Here is an 18,458-nt window from a genome sequence, read left to right as displayed (position 1 = left end):
GTTCTCTTGTACAGAAGCAGTTAGTATTATTTTTCCTCACAGTTTTCAGCTAAAAGGTTAAAACACTCAAGTACTCATTATGAATAACAAATATTTGGTAATAATTTGTAAATGGAAGGAGTACCAAATACATGTCCATTGTGGGAAATATGCTAATATTTTTCCCCATGCATAGAGGCAATTTGCTCTAGAGACCATTACACTTTGACAAGCTGGGCCATGAGGTCAAAACAAATGTATGTTGGCTCTCTATTGACCCTGGAAAGAGGGTAATCTGGTCTAACATGTTAATAAGCTGTGTCAAAACACTGTCATGTGCAGCCATGGATACTGCTCACCAACACTGTGGAATGAAGACAACAATGAAGCAATGAGCCAGACCAGACAAACGAGGCAGTGAGCAGTCTAGGCTGAGACTCCAAGATGGCCACTGGTGCTAGGTTGCTAGGATGCATTGTGATGAATCATTGGTTGATAAGTTCACAGCTTGGCCATCGTGCATCCTGACCTAGTAACCCTACCCAAGCTTAGTTAGTTGGATGTAATTCTGATTGATTAAGGAATGTAGTTAATAGCCAACTAGCATTTCCTTGGACACTTTATGATCCAATGTGGTTGGGAAGTTTAGAGGGTAGACATCTTGGATACTAAGCTAGTTTGGTTAGTTTGATATAGTATTGATTGATTGGGGAAAAATCCTTATCAGTCAACAAAACAGCCAACCATCTGGGTGTGTGGGCTGTTGATGAATTGTTAAAGCTGCACTAGGCAACTTCGCACGTCGCAGCCCCGAATGGCAGCGAGTGATAACCGGTGGAAAATTTTTAACTTCAAAACCCAGAAATCCTGTAACGTAACGTCAGTAAAGCACACACATGTTTACCAATCTGGCTGGTCTGTGATGCTTTAAAGGGACGAGAGAGGCAAAAGATCTAACGTTGGTGAGTCTAGCTTTCTCTGGACGGGGTGTTTGCTCTCTGCTGTTTAAGAGACAGTTTGTATTTCGCTCTTAAGTTTTATTCATCACTTCCCTTGAGCGGAGAAGTGTGTATACCCGACACCAGAATTTCATTTGGGCAAATAGGGTGAATCTATGCAAATATTAGTGACAAGTAGTGGGGATGGGACACCTCTCTCTATTGCAGCCCCACTTTGTGATTTAGGCAAATAAGACGTCTGTGTTCCAAAATGCATGTATCAGAATTCCTCTAAAATAGTCCAGCAACACAACAAATGTACTGTAAGACCTAGTCAAGAAACCTAATGATCGACTATTTGACTGTCTTATCAACTTAGAATCACATTTCACGTAACAGATGGTTGACATCTTCCTCTGATGAAAAGGTTGCATAGTTTTTAAATTTCTATTTAAGGAAGCAGGGTGGCACAGTGAGTAGGTAGACTGCCCTTCAACCGTAGGATACAGGTTCAAACCCCTGCATTGGGAAGTATCCGCCTTGCTGGAGTGTCCTTGAGCAAGATGTTAAATCCCAACCTGGTCCAACAGTAGCTGTAGCTGACCCTGACATCTGAGTGAATTGAAAAGATAATTTCCCTATTGGGGAAGAGTACACTCTTGCTGTGTGTTATAATTATCAGCTCTATCACCTCTATAAGAGCCAGGTTGTTCATTTGTTTGTTCGTTCATGTCATAGACGATGCTTAGGGGAATTACAGTATTCACAGTTTAGGCTGTGTCTGACTTGCAAGGCAACCCCAACAGCTTTGCATGAGAGAAATACAGTGTGCACTCGTACACCAGGCAATAAGGTAGAAGTCAAAAAAGCATCAACCAAATGGAGGCAGGTGTACTGTACATCCACAGACCAGGAAGTAGCTTGGTGACTTGTGACTCAACGCATGAAGTCAATGCATGAATTAAATATTTTGTTCAGCGATTCTCTTAGTTACAGCAACACTGTGCTACCACAGCACTTTGGTGTTAACAGGTGGAGTTTTTAAAGTCAGTTTCATTCACTCCAATCATACATATCCCACCTGAGAACCTAAAAAGCATAAGTGTACTTGTTATTATTTATTAGGGGAAGTTTAGCTGATAGTCTTTTTCATGAACACCCTGCTTCACATTCAAATACAGTTACACACATTCACACCTGGGAGGGGGCTCAGTACAACCAGTTTTCTACAGTTAGGCACAGTTTGTGGTGATATTATAGGCCAAAGGAAGACATTGGCATTAACTTTTTGTTTTGTCTGAGACTGGGCTAAAGGCATCATCGTCTGTCAGCCCACATGCCATGGCAGCAGCCTGACCCATTCAAATGAGATAACCTTTTGACTGTCAGGGGTCACCAGCCGTAAGCCTCCTCCGATGTCTCTGTGGCATCCTAGCCAAGACGTGGGCTCAGGCTGAGTGACCAACACACACACAAGAGCAGGCCAGCTTGGTCTTTGATACAGTATATCAAACTGTCTGGTCAGCTAAGTTCCCTTTGCGATGCATATAAAAGCTGTCTTTCACCCCCGCCACTCCCCTTGCTCTGCTGTCAGTGGAGATGGAGGTATTCTTTGTATAAGAGAAACCTTTTTTTGTTTTATTTTACTTTATATTGCTTTTTTTATGAACAAGTCCCAGCCAGAGGTCAAATAGTCGTTGACACCATCAGTTACAGTGTTTATCCACATGTATTAGTGATGGGGAGGGTCAACTGAAGTTTTGCTTCACAATGAGAAACTTACCAATTGAGTGGCACCTTAGAAAATGATCATCATCACCAAAACAAAACAGATGTAATATTTACACACTTTTAAACACTGATTTTAGGAAATAGACTCTTATAGTAAACAGTTACGGTGATATAAGGCTGTAATATAACTGATACCTGTGATCTGATACACTGATCACCACTGTGTGTGCAGTGTAGTTAACTGCATGTGTGCATTAAACAATATACAAAAATAATTTCATCGATATACAACATTCAGCATCAACACTTGGAGGACTTGGCCATGGAACAACAAACATTTTTTTCCTTAATCATGATGTAAAAGAAAATGCAAACAATAAGAAAAAAAAAGTGTGGTTCCATGGCCAAGTCCATGTGTTGAGTGAAAGTGCCATATTACTGTAGAATTTCATCAAAAGGGCTCACTTTACTTAGAGGACCTACTGTATTTGTCTTATTTTCAGGATTGGAATCAAAATCACTTTTTTGTCAAGTGCAATAAATGTACAGGAACCTACATAGGAATACAATACACACTGACACAGGGACCTCATATACAGCACAGTATCCAACACTGTCTGTAATACTTTGAATATCACCTCTGTCAGTACTAAGCCTCATCTGGACAGGACAGGTGTCAGCCAAACTCACCCACACAGCTGCCGTTTCTCCCCACTCCAGAAAGGCGCTCATCCCAGCAGGCTGTACCAAGAGCCAAGGCTCCGAAGCTTTGCACCATAAAATAGATCAGTGCTGCCGTGATCGTTGCAACCAACATAATCCTGCGCTCTGTCCCTGCGCGGGGAGCTGCACTTCTTCACTTTTTCTCAGGCATTCCCACAGTCAGCACAGGCACACAAGAATTCCCCAAAACTAAGCAACGGTCGCTGATGGACTGTTGGCATCCTTGTCCAAGGCTTCAACCAAGAGAGACAAGGGAGCTTTACATCCCAAAAGAAGTCATGCCAAAGAAAGATGCAAAAACAAAATAAAAAGATGGTGGACACAGATTGAGGAGGGTGATACTGCCAGTGCAGTTTTCAACCCAAAAACTGTCTGTGTGGGATCCTGCTCACTCCTCACTTCGGCCCCCAGGCTGCCTGGCTGTTTTGGAAGCAAAGTATGAAATTCCTGACACCCCCGTGGTAAATTTTACACATCCTAGACCAGCACTGGAGAAGAATTTTCTTTAAGCAGGAGTCAGTGTCTGAAGCAGAATGTGGAATATGCAAGAAATGAGGCTGGGCCAAAGAAAGGTCCCAGAAAATAACAGCAACTTACCCTCACTCCACCCCCTGACCCATGTCCTTTGTGCATATGTGTATGTATGTGTGTGTGAGTGTGTGTGAGTGAGTGAGAGAGTAAGCAAGGGACAGAGACAGAGCCACAGCATGAAAGGCTATTGGACTGAACACCAGCCTGAACCACTATTTCTTTTTTTTTTTTTGGTTCATTTACAGAGAAATAAATTGACTTCTTGAGCCACTACAAACTAAAACAGCATTCATAATAAACCAATCATACAGATATACACACACAATATACACATGCCCCACACATAATAGGCACTCTGTTTTGTGTCCAGTGAGTGAATGTGAACTGAGTCTGTGTCAGACTGTCTCCTGTAGAAGTTCATCTGGCTCCTGGAGGGAATTAGCCAGAATGAGTAATCTATAGAGAACGGAGGACGAGTGGAGCAGATTATCCCTTAATTGTTTGTCCTCTTTTTACGCAGGATAACAACTAACAGACGCCAGAAACCAAAACCCCTATTCATACCCTCCATGACTAGCATATTGTCAGCAGCAACGTCACCAGTAACCTTGTAGAGGAGCAGTAGAGGGTTTACATGGCTGAGAAAGTTGCTCTGTCTCCAGATATTGAAAGGCTAACCACTGTTAGCAGTCTGGAGGGCATTGCCCTTTTCCCACAATTTCACCCCTGCAGTTTACAATGAAAATGTTGGTGTCCGTAATTTCACCTAAGGTGACTAGTGTGACGAATAACAACACATGTATTTGAATCATTGTGTCTAGATCGTATCTAGGACACAGCAAGAGTGTAGATACTGCAACATACTGAATGCAACCTCATCATCTATAATTTTTATATAACAAATAGTTCCAGGCCCTAGTTCTAATTGGGTGAGTCATGTTAAAGCTGTTGTAAAATACTGGATGAATGCATGTGTGACTGCATAACATTAATTTACATATGTACATATTTGTCTATCTGTCTATCTGGTCTGTCTTTCTATGTCATCTGTCTTTTTGTCCATCCATCCATCCATCCATCTGTCTAGTCTATCTGAGTAACAGTCTGGTCCATCCTTGCCTGCCAGTCCATTCAATCTGTTTGTTAAAACAGCCTGGCTGTTGCCATGATAACAGAACAGCTGGCCTGACAGATTAGGCAGCGCCGCAGACGCATGCAGCTGGTGGCACAGAGGTATCCATGGGAACAGTTTTCCAGGTCCACCCATCATCTTATCGGGATTTACGGCAACGCCTGTGCAGAGTCCATGACAACCGTGACCCATCGATTTGCAAGATGAGCTCGCCTGTTCACAACTCAGTGAACACGCATGTGGGATGTCTGCGTACATTTCCATGCTCACTTAAATCCATGGATGACAATGATCACACTTTTACGGCATTTTTGATCATGAATACTTCCTTTGTTGGTTTCTATGCACCGCCCTCCAAGCACCAGCATCACATGCACATGCACATACACATACAGAAACATATACACACTAAGACAGTCCATTACAAATATGATATAACCATGATGACAGTGTTATGCGCATGGAGAAACAGTTGTAGGACTAGGACTTAGATGCACTTGTTGCAGAAAAGGCACAAAATCCATTGCTGTTAGAAAAAGACGAAATTATCACTTCAGCAAATATTACATAAGTAGAAATTCAGAGTAACATGGATTGAAAAAGAGTTCATCTAAAATTCTATAATGCTACAGCTGGTCGACTATTCGGTTGTTAAGTTTTTAGGCAACTCTATTAGTTGATCAGTTGGTCTTCATTATTTTTAGTAACACATTTATGATTAATGTCTAGAAAATTACAAGTACATCAGAACATTATTCACAAATATGTATTAAAAAGAAAATACTCTACAGTGAGAGTCTTTTCGCTTTGGTAAATGCTAGATTTAAAGGACATGTTGAATGGTAGTAGATATTTGTAATGGGACAGTGACATAGCAGTAGTTTTGCAGATTGTCATTGAAAACGCCTATGACCATTACACAGCTTAGAATTTCTTGTTTTGGACCCCCTTAGTATAGAGATGTGTTAATGAGTTTGAGTCAGTACACTATGCACTCCTACTAGGATTATGTGATACAACACGGGTGAAATTCAACAAATGTTCAGTTTATTAAAAAGAAATGTACAACTCCATTTGTAGACAAATATATACATATAGAAACTGGCAATGTTTATTGGATGAGTCAAACATTCTATCAAACACGTTGACAGTACTTTTTTGTAGAATAAGGCAACAATCAGCTTGAAGCTTGATGGTGTAAATGAGCAGTGAATGATGTAGTGATGTTATAGCATCATTCACAGACATTTCTTTTTTTCCATTGGTTATTCTGTGACACCACCATATGGTATTGAAAGGTGAAATTTAAATCCGACACACACTTACATTTTGGCATTGAAGGTAATCTTGAATACCACACACAGTTACTGACAGGTTCCTTGGACGGTACTATTGAAAGGTTATGCAAAGTCCAACAAAAGTGCTGTGCTGCAATGACAACCATTTCCATCAATTGTAAGGCTCCAAAATAAATAAGTAAATAAATAAAAGTATAAGTCAGTCATTATATTGACTGGGTTTTAACAAAACATCCTTTGGACAACCAAACAACCCCCAAGAGTTTTGAACATTTCATGTTCAAGATTTATATAATGATTTATAAAAGGATACCTTTTATAAATCATTATAAAAATCTTTAGAAATGAATAGCTGATGGATAACTTATAATAAATGTATTAAACCATCAAATAATTATGATAGATTATTACTAAACAGCTCCACAAATGTGCATAACCTTGCTACAGACTGGTTTTTAATGCATCATACCAAGTCATTGAGCCACTTTTAAAGATTTAAAAATGATTTGTTAATAGTTTACTGTTGTCATAGAAGGCATATAAAGGATATGTAATATGAAGTGTTACTAGAACAGAGTCTGTCATACAGCTGTGGATTCCTGCTGTCAGCAGAGATACTCAGACCTACAACTGTCGCTCTTATAGGTCATCTGGGAGTCAATGCTTGACCTGGAGCATAGGAGCATCCGCTCTGATTCATGAGTCTGTCTCCTGGCCCAAAGCTCAGTTGGGTGAGAGGTCAAAGTCCTTTGTTTCATTGAAATTGTCTCAAACTTGACATAGCTGTCTTTTTCAAGCTCCTCTTCATCCAAAGGTGTACTGCTTCCCTTGCAGTACAGAGCAAGAATCTTATAGAGCAGAAGGGCAATGAGAGGCAAAGCCACAGCACAGGCTATGCCACTTATGATCATGAAAAGCTGGTTCTGCCCACCATCGTCTACAACGTCCAAGGTGTAGAAGTCAATGCAAGGGTCTTTTCCAGCAGGACTACCTTTTGCCACTAAGCAAACTGAGTATCTCAACCCAGATGCCAATCCCTCCAGCAGCACTTTCCCACTGCCAGCATTGGTCTCCACTGTCCTTTTGATGTCATCCTCACCATAACGTGAGTATACAACTGTGAGCGGGGCGTCGCTCAGTATCCCATCTGTGGTCCAGAGTAACACCGCGCTATCAGACGTTTCCTCCACAATCTTAAGGTCTTTGACAGATTTTGAAGCATCATTCTTCTTGCTCTTTTCATCCGCCGCAAGCTTCCTTCCATTACTTCCTTGCTGGATCTTTGCAGGTTTGACTGAGGCTCTCTGTAGACCATCACTGGGGGTGGTTTTCCTCTTCACAGAGATGGTAGACTGTGTGGTCGATGCTCTCGGGAGGACAGTGGACACGACAGAGGGTGTATTTGGGGTGCTAGTTGGAGGACTAAGTGTTGTGGCTGGGGTGGCTGCTCCACTCTCAATGTTGGGCCTCAGAGGAGGGATGGTGGTACTGATGGTGCTGGCAACTGAGACAGAAATGGTGGCTGCTGCATTGCCTGCAACATTCTTAGCTTTGCAGCTGTAGTCCCCAGCATCTTTGTTCAATATCCCATGCAAGCTCATGATGGACCACCGGATACCGTCCCCAGGAGACTCTTGGACTGTAGAGTGGAACAAGAACACAAAAGTCACCATAAACCAAGTCTTGCACGTCTTCATGTTTATGATAATGAGAAGGAACTTTTGCGACGAGGACACCTCAGCCACCTTAATGTATGATCTACACATCAAACGCTGAAAAACTACACACTTGTAAATAGATACGAAAGATTCCAGGGAACTGTACATTTGATGTCATAGCATTGTTCATGCATTTCAAAATGCTAGAACATTCAAAACTTTTGGTATTGTACCTGTGTTGTTGACAGGTGAGCCATCTGATTTGGCCCAGACGAGGGCTGGTGTCGGGTGACCTGTGGCATCACAACGCAGTAGTACGTTACTCCCTAAAGGAGATGTGATTTTGGTTGCAGAAGTCATGACTGATGGTTTTACACATTGGTCTAGTTCAGCTCGCTGGAAAAGGACACCAGCCAGATTCTCAGGTGCGCTGCAGGACAGGAACAGGTCCATCAAAACTACTGGTGTTTCAGTCATTTTGGAAAGCTCAATAAGTTTGGAGATTCTGCAGTCACAGAGCCAGGGATTATCTTGAAGGCCTGAAGATGAAAAGGTGAGAGATGTATTGTGAATATTGAGTGTTTCTGTTGTCACAACCGTCAAGTGTAAAAATCCATTCCTTTAAACGCTACAGCATTTTAAAGCATTTGTGTTAAACATATGGAACTGACAACCTGAAGCAGGACATTTACAACCTTTATAGTGCTCAAATTTGTCAGTCTTTTGGTTGACATACTGGTTTGCTACTGGCTAGTGTTGGTGGCCCGTGAGATCTTACAAATCTCCACATCTCTTACAAACACCAACAATTGACACTGTAACAACAATAATCCAAAATAAGGTATTAAACATTTGAAAAAAATGACACTTCTTAAAAAAATTATTAATAGAACAAAATTCAAACACATTATGGAACCTTTTGAAGAATAGTAGGCAAGTTGAGTCTTTAGTTTACAACAAAATGACAACAGTCTAACAGGCTGAATCCTCTACATTTTAGAGAAATAGTTAATGAACTTCAAGTGCTTTGGAAATAAACTTCTCACATATACTCCCTTACAAATGACGGTAAACGCCTCTACTGTACACCGTGGGTAGATGTGTATTAGTGCCCACGAAGACCTCCCTAACTAGATTAGTTTGTCTTAACAGTGGCAAAGCGCTAAAGCTGGCTCTGGCCTTCCTCCAGTTTGTGGCAATCCTCCTCTTCTTTCCATTAGCCTTCCTGTTAGCATAAATCTCAATAGATCACTAAAGTGTTATATTGTAAGCCATGTTTATAACACATGCTTAATATCTCAATTTGAAATTGCTGGAAGTGTTTATATGGTTTATTGTAGATTACTCAGCAGATTGGAAATACATTTACTTGAGTGTTTTTTTTTTCAAGTTTGGTAAATCCAAGCCTTATTTAAATAGCTCTTTTTGTATATGAAAATGCATTTATTCTTAATTTAGTTTATGTTTACACTTGAAGTAATACAAGACAACTAGGGTGACCTAATAATCACAAAATATTAACTGAAAATGCCTTTATGGTACACTAAAGGAGCTGTAGTCTATTCTGTGCATGGGCTATGTTTTTTCCCTACAGTGTAATCCGCTTTCTCCTTCAAGTACGCCAGTGCACACAGCCAGCTCTTTCTGCAGGGATTAGCTCGCTTGGCCTTATACAGCCTATTAATATTATCCCTCCCTCCCCCCATGCAACGCAGATAAAGCGACCAGACATCCCCAGCCTCATTGGACATTTGTGTATCTTCCATACATCTTAAAATATATAATCCTCAGAATGTCAAAACACAATAATTCAGTTATTGTTAACTTTTCTTTGATATAATCTATAAGCATTATTATTATTTATGGTGAAGTCAAAAATACTTCATACAAAAAAGACTGGTATGATTTAAAAAATAAATAAATAAATAAATACCACTGTGACAACTGATAAAAACGATAAAAAGAAAACATAGATTCCAAAAATTTGTTTCACTCCACAATAACTTTCTATCTACATGTAAGGAGTATGAAAAATAGGTTGTCTTATAGAATGGGACAGTAAGGTTGTTACTGCTCCATACCACAAAATGACTGTAATATATCTATTGGGGCTTGACAGTGTTATTGATCAATACTACTGATTCAGCAGTTACTTACTGTACTTACAGTAACTCACTTTACGGCTCGTACTCTCTGTTTTGGTACAGAAACTCCCCACCCCTTGGCATTTCAAGACACTCTCAATCCCCCCCCACCTACTCGCATTTACAACTGCTTGATGATGGAGGATGGTGCAAGACATTTCATCTGCAAAAGCTAATAAGCCTCGTTCTCAAGCCCAAAAAAACATATGACAAAGCAGTATTATTATTATTACTGTGTTTGCGATATGTCACCTCTTATCCAGAAGTTTCTGTTGGATCTCTGTGCTAATTAGCTAACTTACTCGTCTCTCTTGTGTTACTGACTGACTGACAGACTGTAAAACTTAGTGTCAATTACAGGCCACCATAGCTCAAAAGTACGGGAAGCAGTGTTGCCAACTCTTTTAGCTATTGACTACTTAAAAAGTTGTCAGATGATGTCATACCAAATTTGTATATCAATATATGTATCTGCTTCATTCTCACTCCCAGTGGAGGGAGGGGGCTACACTCCGTATGGGGAGCACTGTGATTGTCAGACATCTTTGGATGCAAGTGTCGCAAATTTGTCGGCAAATGCTTTGGGAGTCAACACATTAACGTTCCCCATAGTCAGAAAAGTTAGCTAGATTTGTCACTGGTCACTTGAAAAGTAAAGTTGTCAGAGGGGTCTGAAAAGTTGCTAAATCTAGCGACAAAGTCGCCAAGTCGGCAGCAGTGACGGAAAGGGTGGGGTGTGTGCCAGAGACCTGTATGGGAGGAAATAAGTTCTGATGATGTTATTGCAGTTCCTACTGTTTGCTTAGTACCCGTTTAATTACACATGTATATTGACATGTATAATGACAATGACATGCCCGCTAATGATCATTGAAGCATCAGGATATTTAGTAGTTCTTGTCACCTATGAACTCTCTCAGTACTACCTCAGTACTGTAACAAGCCCTACACATTATATGAGCAAAACATTTTTTTTTGTAACTAGTGTGGTACAACCACAAGCAACCACATACTTTATGCCTCTGATTGATGCGTTTATCCAAAGTGCCAAATGAATGAACCTCTAACCCTGGCACTGTTTGTGCCTTGAGCTAGAGAGGACCACAACACTGGCTTTGAGAGTTTTGGGAGTTTCAAAATGTAAATGAAACAACCAAAAGTGGGCCCATAAAACCCAGTAATCATTTGATCACTGATCAGAGGAAAATATTGTATTTTAATAGTTACAAGTATCCTGTATCAAGATGGTTTCAAGAATGCACACCCATATTTCTTTTTTCATTGTGTAAGGCATGTACCCATACTGTGCTGTATGGGTACATGCAGGGCTATAGTCAAGACTACCGAGTCCAAGTCAGGTCCAAGACAAGGTCCAATCGAGTTTGAGTCAAGACCAAATCTAAAAGGGGTTGAGACCAAGTCAAGACTGAGTCCTGAACAAATTGAGTCCTATTCAAGTCCATAACAAATAAGCAATGAACAGGGTATAGAATTGCAAAAATGAGTTTCATCATTTTCTCTGGATGAACAGAGATGGAGTCTTGCCTGCAAAGGAGCTCTGTATTGTAACCTTAAAAATCAATTGGCAGGACAAAAAGTCCCCCCCCCCCCAAAAAAAAAAAAGAAGAAATTGTCAACATCCAATAGTGGGCGAGACCAATTAAGACAAGTCCAAGTCACATTAGGCACGAGACTAAGACAAGTCTAAGTTCACAGATAAGTGGACACAAGTCCGGACTCAAGCACTACAGCCATGGGTACATGGTATGTTTTTCTGTTCTATTCCACTGAATTTGAGCACAGGCATGGGCTGAATTTGAGCACAGGCAAGAGCCTATGTGTTAAATATGCAACAATTAGATGTCACTCCTGCCACTACTTAGAATAGGCCAATCTGACTCTGTCCTGGCAGTCACTGCCAGGGTAAGTTTATTAGTCAGTTCAAATTAACAGATGATGGAATGACGTTTCTGATGTATTTATAAATAACCCCAAAGGTGTCCAGCCTTGGCCCTAACCTAAACACACAACCCCTATTTATCCTTACCTAGCACAACTTTCTGGGAGGCATTAGAAGAGATGGGCATTCCATTGAAGGGGGGCCAGATATCCATGAGATCAGAGGGTAGGGTGGTTAATTTGTTACTGGATAGATCCAGGTACGTAATATTGAGGAGGTAGGGAATTGCCTCTATGGGAACGTTAGTGAGCCTGTTGTTGTGTAGATCCAGGGTCCTCAGCCTGGGCATCTCCTTTAACGACTCCCAAGGGAACATGGAGATCAGGTTTCCGTCCAGCCTCAGCTCGTGGAGCACTTTGAGGTTGTAGAAACTTCCAGTATCCACGGAGCTGATGGAATTGTAAGTAATCCACAGGTACCGTAGGTCCACCAGGTAGTAGAAGGCTTCTGTTGGGATTCGGCGCACAGCGGTTTTCTCGACACGAAGTTTGACCGTGTCCACAGGGACGTTGACAGGGATATCAGACATGTCCGGGTCATTGCAGAGTACAGATCTGAGAGGAAAATATAAACTGGTTAATTGGTTTCCCCTACCTTACTATCCCCTCTTTTTGGTCAGGTCACAATACTGTTCTACAGATGATAACTGTTATAATATTTTCACTCCTTTTACAATGAACTGACAGCAGATTTTTTCTTGAACATTTGTAGTGAGTTAATGCCCAGTCTACAAGGTATGGTCAAAGTAAAAATGAATGAACTAGATATTACTCTCAAATGACCTGACTGCATCTTTGTTTAGCAGTCACAATGAACATGCTTTGGCTAAACAGCCTTCACTGACTTTGACGTTGAAGCCAAAATATGTTCCCTGTAACTACTGAATAAAAACACAGTTAATTCATTTGAGAATGTTGGATGTTCTAGTAGTTTTTCTTATTATTTAGAGTTTAGAGTTTCTACTTGTATGGTGAAAACAACAAAAATCCATGCAGTACCACAGTGGAAGTGCTCAGGTGGTACTGACCTGTACTGACATAATGTATGTTTCTTGGCATGGAATCAATCCAATAATCCCCAAGAATAAAGACCTAATTACTACAAGCATAATGAGTCTGAGTAGCCACCTCTATCCCATGATGCATCTCTTTCTAGGTGGTTACGTTTAGGTGACATACTGGTTTAAATGGGAGAAATGCTAAATTGCAGGATATACACATATACTGTTCCAGCACCCTTGCATGTTTTTTTTGTTTGTATTGGTGAACATTCACTACTGTCCAATAGCTAGACATGAGAGAAGAGTTTGATCTGTGATCTTATACACCAGTTGTAAACCAGGGAAGAGGAGACTTTGACATAAGCCAGGATGAATAGATCTTCTGGTTCAGGACCATTATGGAACAATATAGTAATTAACTAATAACTAATTTAACCATCATAGCATTTTATGAGTTGACAAAGTGAGTCTCCCATTTATAGTCAATGGAGCACCTTGATGACATCACAGCTTAGAGTCGTGATGCTGGTTTTCAGCTTTAGGAGAAAGTTGTTAATGTTTACAAAAACTGATTGGAGTGTCTTAAGCCGTGGCAATATCATAGTTAAATTTTTTATGCTTTGATGATTGCCATATAAGGCCTCATCAATGACTAGAATTGATCCCAAATATTCCACCACCTGCAAAGATGGTAGATCCAAATGATCGCTCATTATCTATGTGGTGGTAGTGATTAGCCGTGACCTTGCCCTCTAGGAGGTGGGTGGGCTACAATCATGCTAAAAAAAAAAGCATCCCATGAAATAGGAGCGCCACGATTTCTGTAGGATATTTTTATGTTGATGTTTCCTTTGTTTTGAATCCCTTTTCACATTGCTGACCATCCAAATGGTCCAGCATTACTAAATAAGCCCTGAAGAAGGCTGTTTGCGCTATGCGTGGGTTGTAACCCAGTTCTATTTTAACATGCACAAGCTTTGTCTATGTTTTTAAGAATTTCACCATGAAATAGCCATCTGAATAAAGGCTTTTAAACTTTTTGCCAGGAGAGTGCCTTGGACCTTTCTTCTTTTTTGAACTTTTGTGTTCCCTACCAAAGAGCACCTTCATCACACCTGTTTGAACTTCTGAGCACTCTGGACCTTTTCTTTCTGAAATTACTAAATAAACCTCTGGAAGAATCTATAATTTGTAAAACATTGTTTCATAAATCTAGTTTAAGTCTGTTTTGAGGTGAATGAGATTTGTTGAATGAATTCCATGGATGGATTGCATGGATTTTTTTGTGTGTTTTGTTTTGTTTTTTCTTTTTGTTTTGTGAAGGTAAACACAGGCTGACCTCGTTGCTAAACCTCTACCCAAGACATTAGAATTTTAATGAAATAACCATATCTGTAATATTACCAGAGATGCTAAGCGTGTGTGTTAGGAGAATTAAAGTATAAATACCTGGATCCTGTTCCATCGCTGCGACCATGGAAGACACAGGTGCATTGGGACGGACAGAAGGAATGGGCTACGCTGAGGCAGCATAGGAATACATGGGCATAGAGAAGACACCTCATGATTTCACCCAGTGAACCCAAAATGTTCACATCGAGGAGAGGTCAGGAGATAAGACATCCAAATTCATTTAGAGAGCGTCCGAGTGGTAAAACCTCACCAAAAACAGGCAGAGAAGACTGAAAAGAGATAAAAAAAAAAACAAAAGTCCCAAAGACGCAACAGTACACGGGCTCAGGATCTACTTACAGTACAGGTGACCTGTCGGCTTGCTGGGGAGGGGGAGGGGAGAGCAAGGTGAGGCAAGGTTGGAGTGAGATTAGCAGAGGATTTCTTGGGGCTGACTGGGCCATGCAAGCTGGAGGAGGGGCTGAATCTGCCTCTTGGACATGGCGCTAATCGGCCAGCACAGGAGAGGTTTCCCCTCACGTGATCTAGCCACTCCTCTTTAAATCTCTTCACAGTTGACAACCTCACTTGTTGTTGCTTTTTTTTTTTTATTTCAACTTTATATATCTGAGTTTTGCCGAGCCCATATGCTCTTTTTGAGCACTGCCCTGCCTCATATTCATACAGCTACACACATTCACATCCTCTTTAATATCACTGTCAGGATACCCAGGCTAGTTCAGTCCTACCCAGTCACGTTTCCTACTCAGCGCTGGGTGCTGTAGCTTTGACCCTTGTAGTCTTTAATGCCAGTTGCTTGAAATATCAGCAAATTAGGAATTTAAGTTTATTCTGCTGTTGCACTCTGACATTGTAAGTCACTCTGGATAAGAGTGTCAACTAAATGTATTGGTGAGCTGGAGGCCGCATGTCAGATGTGTTAGAGAATTCTGTCTGACACAAGGGTGCAAGCTGTAATCTTGGGTGTGATTTATTACCTGACTGGGTGGACTATGGGGGTGGAGTAGGGGCCCAAACTGTACACGTCTGGGACTGACAGGTCCACAATATCCTGTACCCATACTGCAATAGTATGGTATGTGTTTAAATCATTTTTGTGCACACTTAGATTCATATTTGGTGCTTGCTTATTTTCAAAGGGTGCTGGCAGGGTTACATCTGCACATTCTAGACAAATTAAGGGGTGCTGATATTGTACGGTAACCATAGCAGGCCCGTAGATACAGCACAGTACTTGTGCAAAGGAAAAATCTACATGCACATTTGGATACATGAATGCAGAATGGGGTCCATGGTGTACATTGAAGGAATATTTCTTTACCTACCATTTCTCTCATGATCGTTAGAGGGACATGCAAATATTTGTTACATCTGTTTTGATTATTGAACTCCCTTCATTTGGTTGTTTGTATTGTTGAGGAATTTAAGCATATTCTGCTATTGCACACATTGCAAATCGCTCCAGATTAGAGCATCAGATAAAAGCCTAAAATGCATATTTAAATTAGAAGGCATTCAGAGAGCACAAACCTCCACCAATGCTAAACAATTCTACAACTTGCTGTTACACCCAAAGACATCATTCCTATCACTTAAATTTTAAGTTAAATGGATTTCTTGACCCTGCAAACATACCCTTAGAATTTGGAATCAAGTCTTTATCTCCATTAATTTCATAGTTATGGCTAAAAAAAAAAAAGGCTAATGATATAATGGTGTAAATCACAAATCTGGATCGCCACCAAAATCGAATCAGTTCGCCCAAGGCATATCTGTCTACCAAATTTCATGGAAATCCTTTCATACGTTTTTGAGATATCCTGACAGACACAAAAACTAACAGAGGGGCAAACATAACCTCCTCGGCAGAGGTAAAAATGTAAAATGGTAGAACTCAAAATAAATATCTTTTAGATAATACAGTAATAATAATATGAAGATAATGATGATATAATGATAATACAATCCTGTTTTAATCTCAGTTGGTGTTTGTGTTTATATTGACTTGTATTGACAATCATCACAAAGAAAGAATTTGACTCAATTGGGAACCGTCTAAAACGTATGAAATGGATTCTCCACATAACCAAGCATGAACAAAGGGAGACATCTACTGGTATGTACTAGTTGGTACATAACAGCTACTACTACTAACACTACTACAACTCTCACCACTACATCTACTTATAAAAGTAATAATAATCTCAGCAACATCACAAAAAAGACACAAGAGACATCAAGTATTTATTAACAAGTACACAAGTGAATTTTATTTATGCAAGCAAATTTGATCATACAGGTCAAATAAGCCACTTCAAGCTGTTGGCACATGAATGTACAAAACAGATTCAATTTAAAGCCTGCTACTAAGCATTCTTAGTGAAAGTACAAAAGACTAATACGAGGAGGAAGCTGAAAGCATTTTTTCAGATCATTACTGAGTAAGCAACGTTGGTACAAGTATTAGTTTTAAGACATGGTTGAGAGCTCATCACAAACTAAATAGACACAACTCAAAGACTACAGTCTCTAATATCAGTAGCATAATGCGGTAAGCGTGGGAGGTTTAGTACTGCACATATAAACAAAGGGTTGATCCAGCAAGACAGTCAAAAGTGTAAAAATAAAGAAGTGAAATAAAATGACTTTTTGAGTCAATAATACTATACTTATTAATGCATGTCCATGCCACGAAAAACATCTAAATTCACAGTCTTTACCTAACAGTACAGTTATCCAACTCGGAGTTGAACACCAATGCGCTTACATCTAGAGAGAGCACAGAAATGGTCAAATAAGTGCATGAAACTAGCTTTTAGAAATACTGACAAAACAAATATTGCCAGGCAATGAAATGACAGGCCACCTTTGTAGTCTTATGGCATCAGGATGTGTAAGCAAGACAATCAGACTTTTACTGTCATGAACAAAATTACTGTGACACACACTTTTCTCACATCTGATAATTCCACCAAGAAGTGCCATTACACCAACAACTTTTTATTGTCAAGGTTTTTTTTTTCATTGAGACTGATAGATGGAAAGTGGACTGACCCACAGTGATCTCTTCTTATTCTCACATGAATTGTCCTGAAATTGAAGTGCTTAACATATAGGTATGCTTTGATATATCAATATATACAGTGCAGAGTTCTGCAAAAACTGGATTCATACTACTATTTATAAAGTTCCACTTTTAAGAAATTAAAAAAGGGGTTATGAAAGTATGTTTGCATGTGCTTTTGTGGCTTGTGATTCAAAGACAATGGAATCATTCACAGTCCTAAAATACATTTAAACTGGCGAGATTCCCTGTTTATCATAAAATAACCCATAGTTTATCATTTAATCGACTATTCCCATCTTTGATACTGACCTAGGTCGATACCATCTTTGATATTGACCTGTTTAACAGGCTTGGCACTGCTAGCAAATAATATTTGTTTTTCTCTAATAATTTGGTATTTATTATTGTGTTGTCTTGCTGTTGTATAACATCAGATAGAAAAACAGATTGTAACTAAGATTTTAATTACTTCCATTTGAAAGTGATTTTGATCCCTGGGAATAATTGTATTTCGAAGGCTTACAATGCTTCATAGTTGCCTTGTGAGATTTTAAATATTTTAGTTTTCAAAACTGACCATCCATTCACATACAGTACGTAGTTCTTCAACATGAGATCTTCAGACACACAAACATGAGAAATGTGCTTGAAACCCTTTAAGCCCCAATTGACCCCCTCGGAAATCAGCAAAAAATAAATAATACATGAGAAAAAAATGACACTTTGAATCAAATAAAAATATCAGAAAAAAAACATATATGCAAATTATTCAACGTAAAATAAAAAAGCATTAAGCAGAAACACTACTGCTACTTCTGATTCTACAATCTATACTAAAACTACTATCAGCACTAAACAACTGGTATTCAATAATAATATAACTG

General features: G+C 39.8%; 1 protein-coding gene across 1 annotated transcript; it reads right to left on the bottom strand.

Annotated features, from left to right (window-relative positions):
- Window positions 1-6,937: 6,937 nt before the first annotated feature.
- Window positions 6,938-14,659, bottom strand: lrit3a (info leucine-rich repeat, immunoglobulin-like and transmembrane domains 3a). The gene is made up of 4 exons (XM_071535375.1): window positions 14,544-14,659; window positions 12,182-12,648; window positions 8,224-8,529; window positions 6,938-7,971 (listed from the first exon to the last, which is right to left on the bottom strand). Exons 1-4 carry the CDS (start codon window positions 14,657-14,659, stop codon window positions 6,938-6,940), a joined length of 1,923 nt encoding a protein of 640 aa, XP_071391476.1.
- Between the last annotated feature and the right edge of the window lie 3,799 nt (window positions 14,660-18,458).

Source organism: Centroberyx affinis, unplaced genomic scaffold, assembly GCF_046629955.1.
Source record: "Centroberyx affinis isolate AG114_WGS23_722 - 3 ecotype Tasmania unplaced genomic scaffold, CSIRO-AGI_Caff_v1 ptg000175l_1, whole genome shotgun sequence".
Taxonomy (NCBI): Eukaryota; Metazoa; Chordata; class Actinopteri; order Beryciformes; family Berycidae; genus Centroberyx; species Centroberyx affinis.
This window is presented reverse-complemented; position numbering and strand designations above follow the sequence as displayed.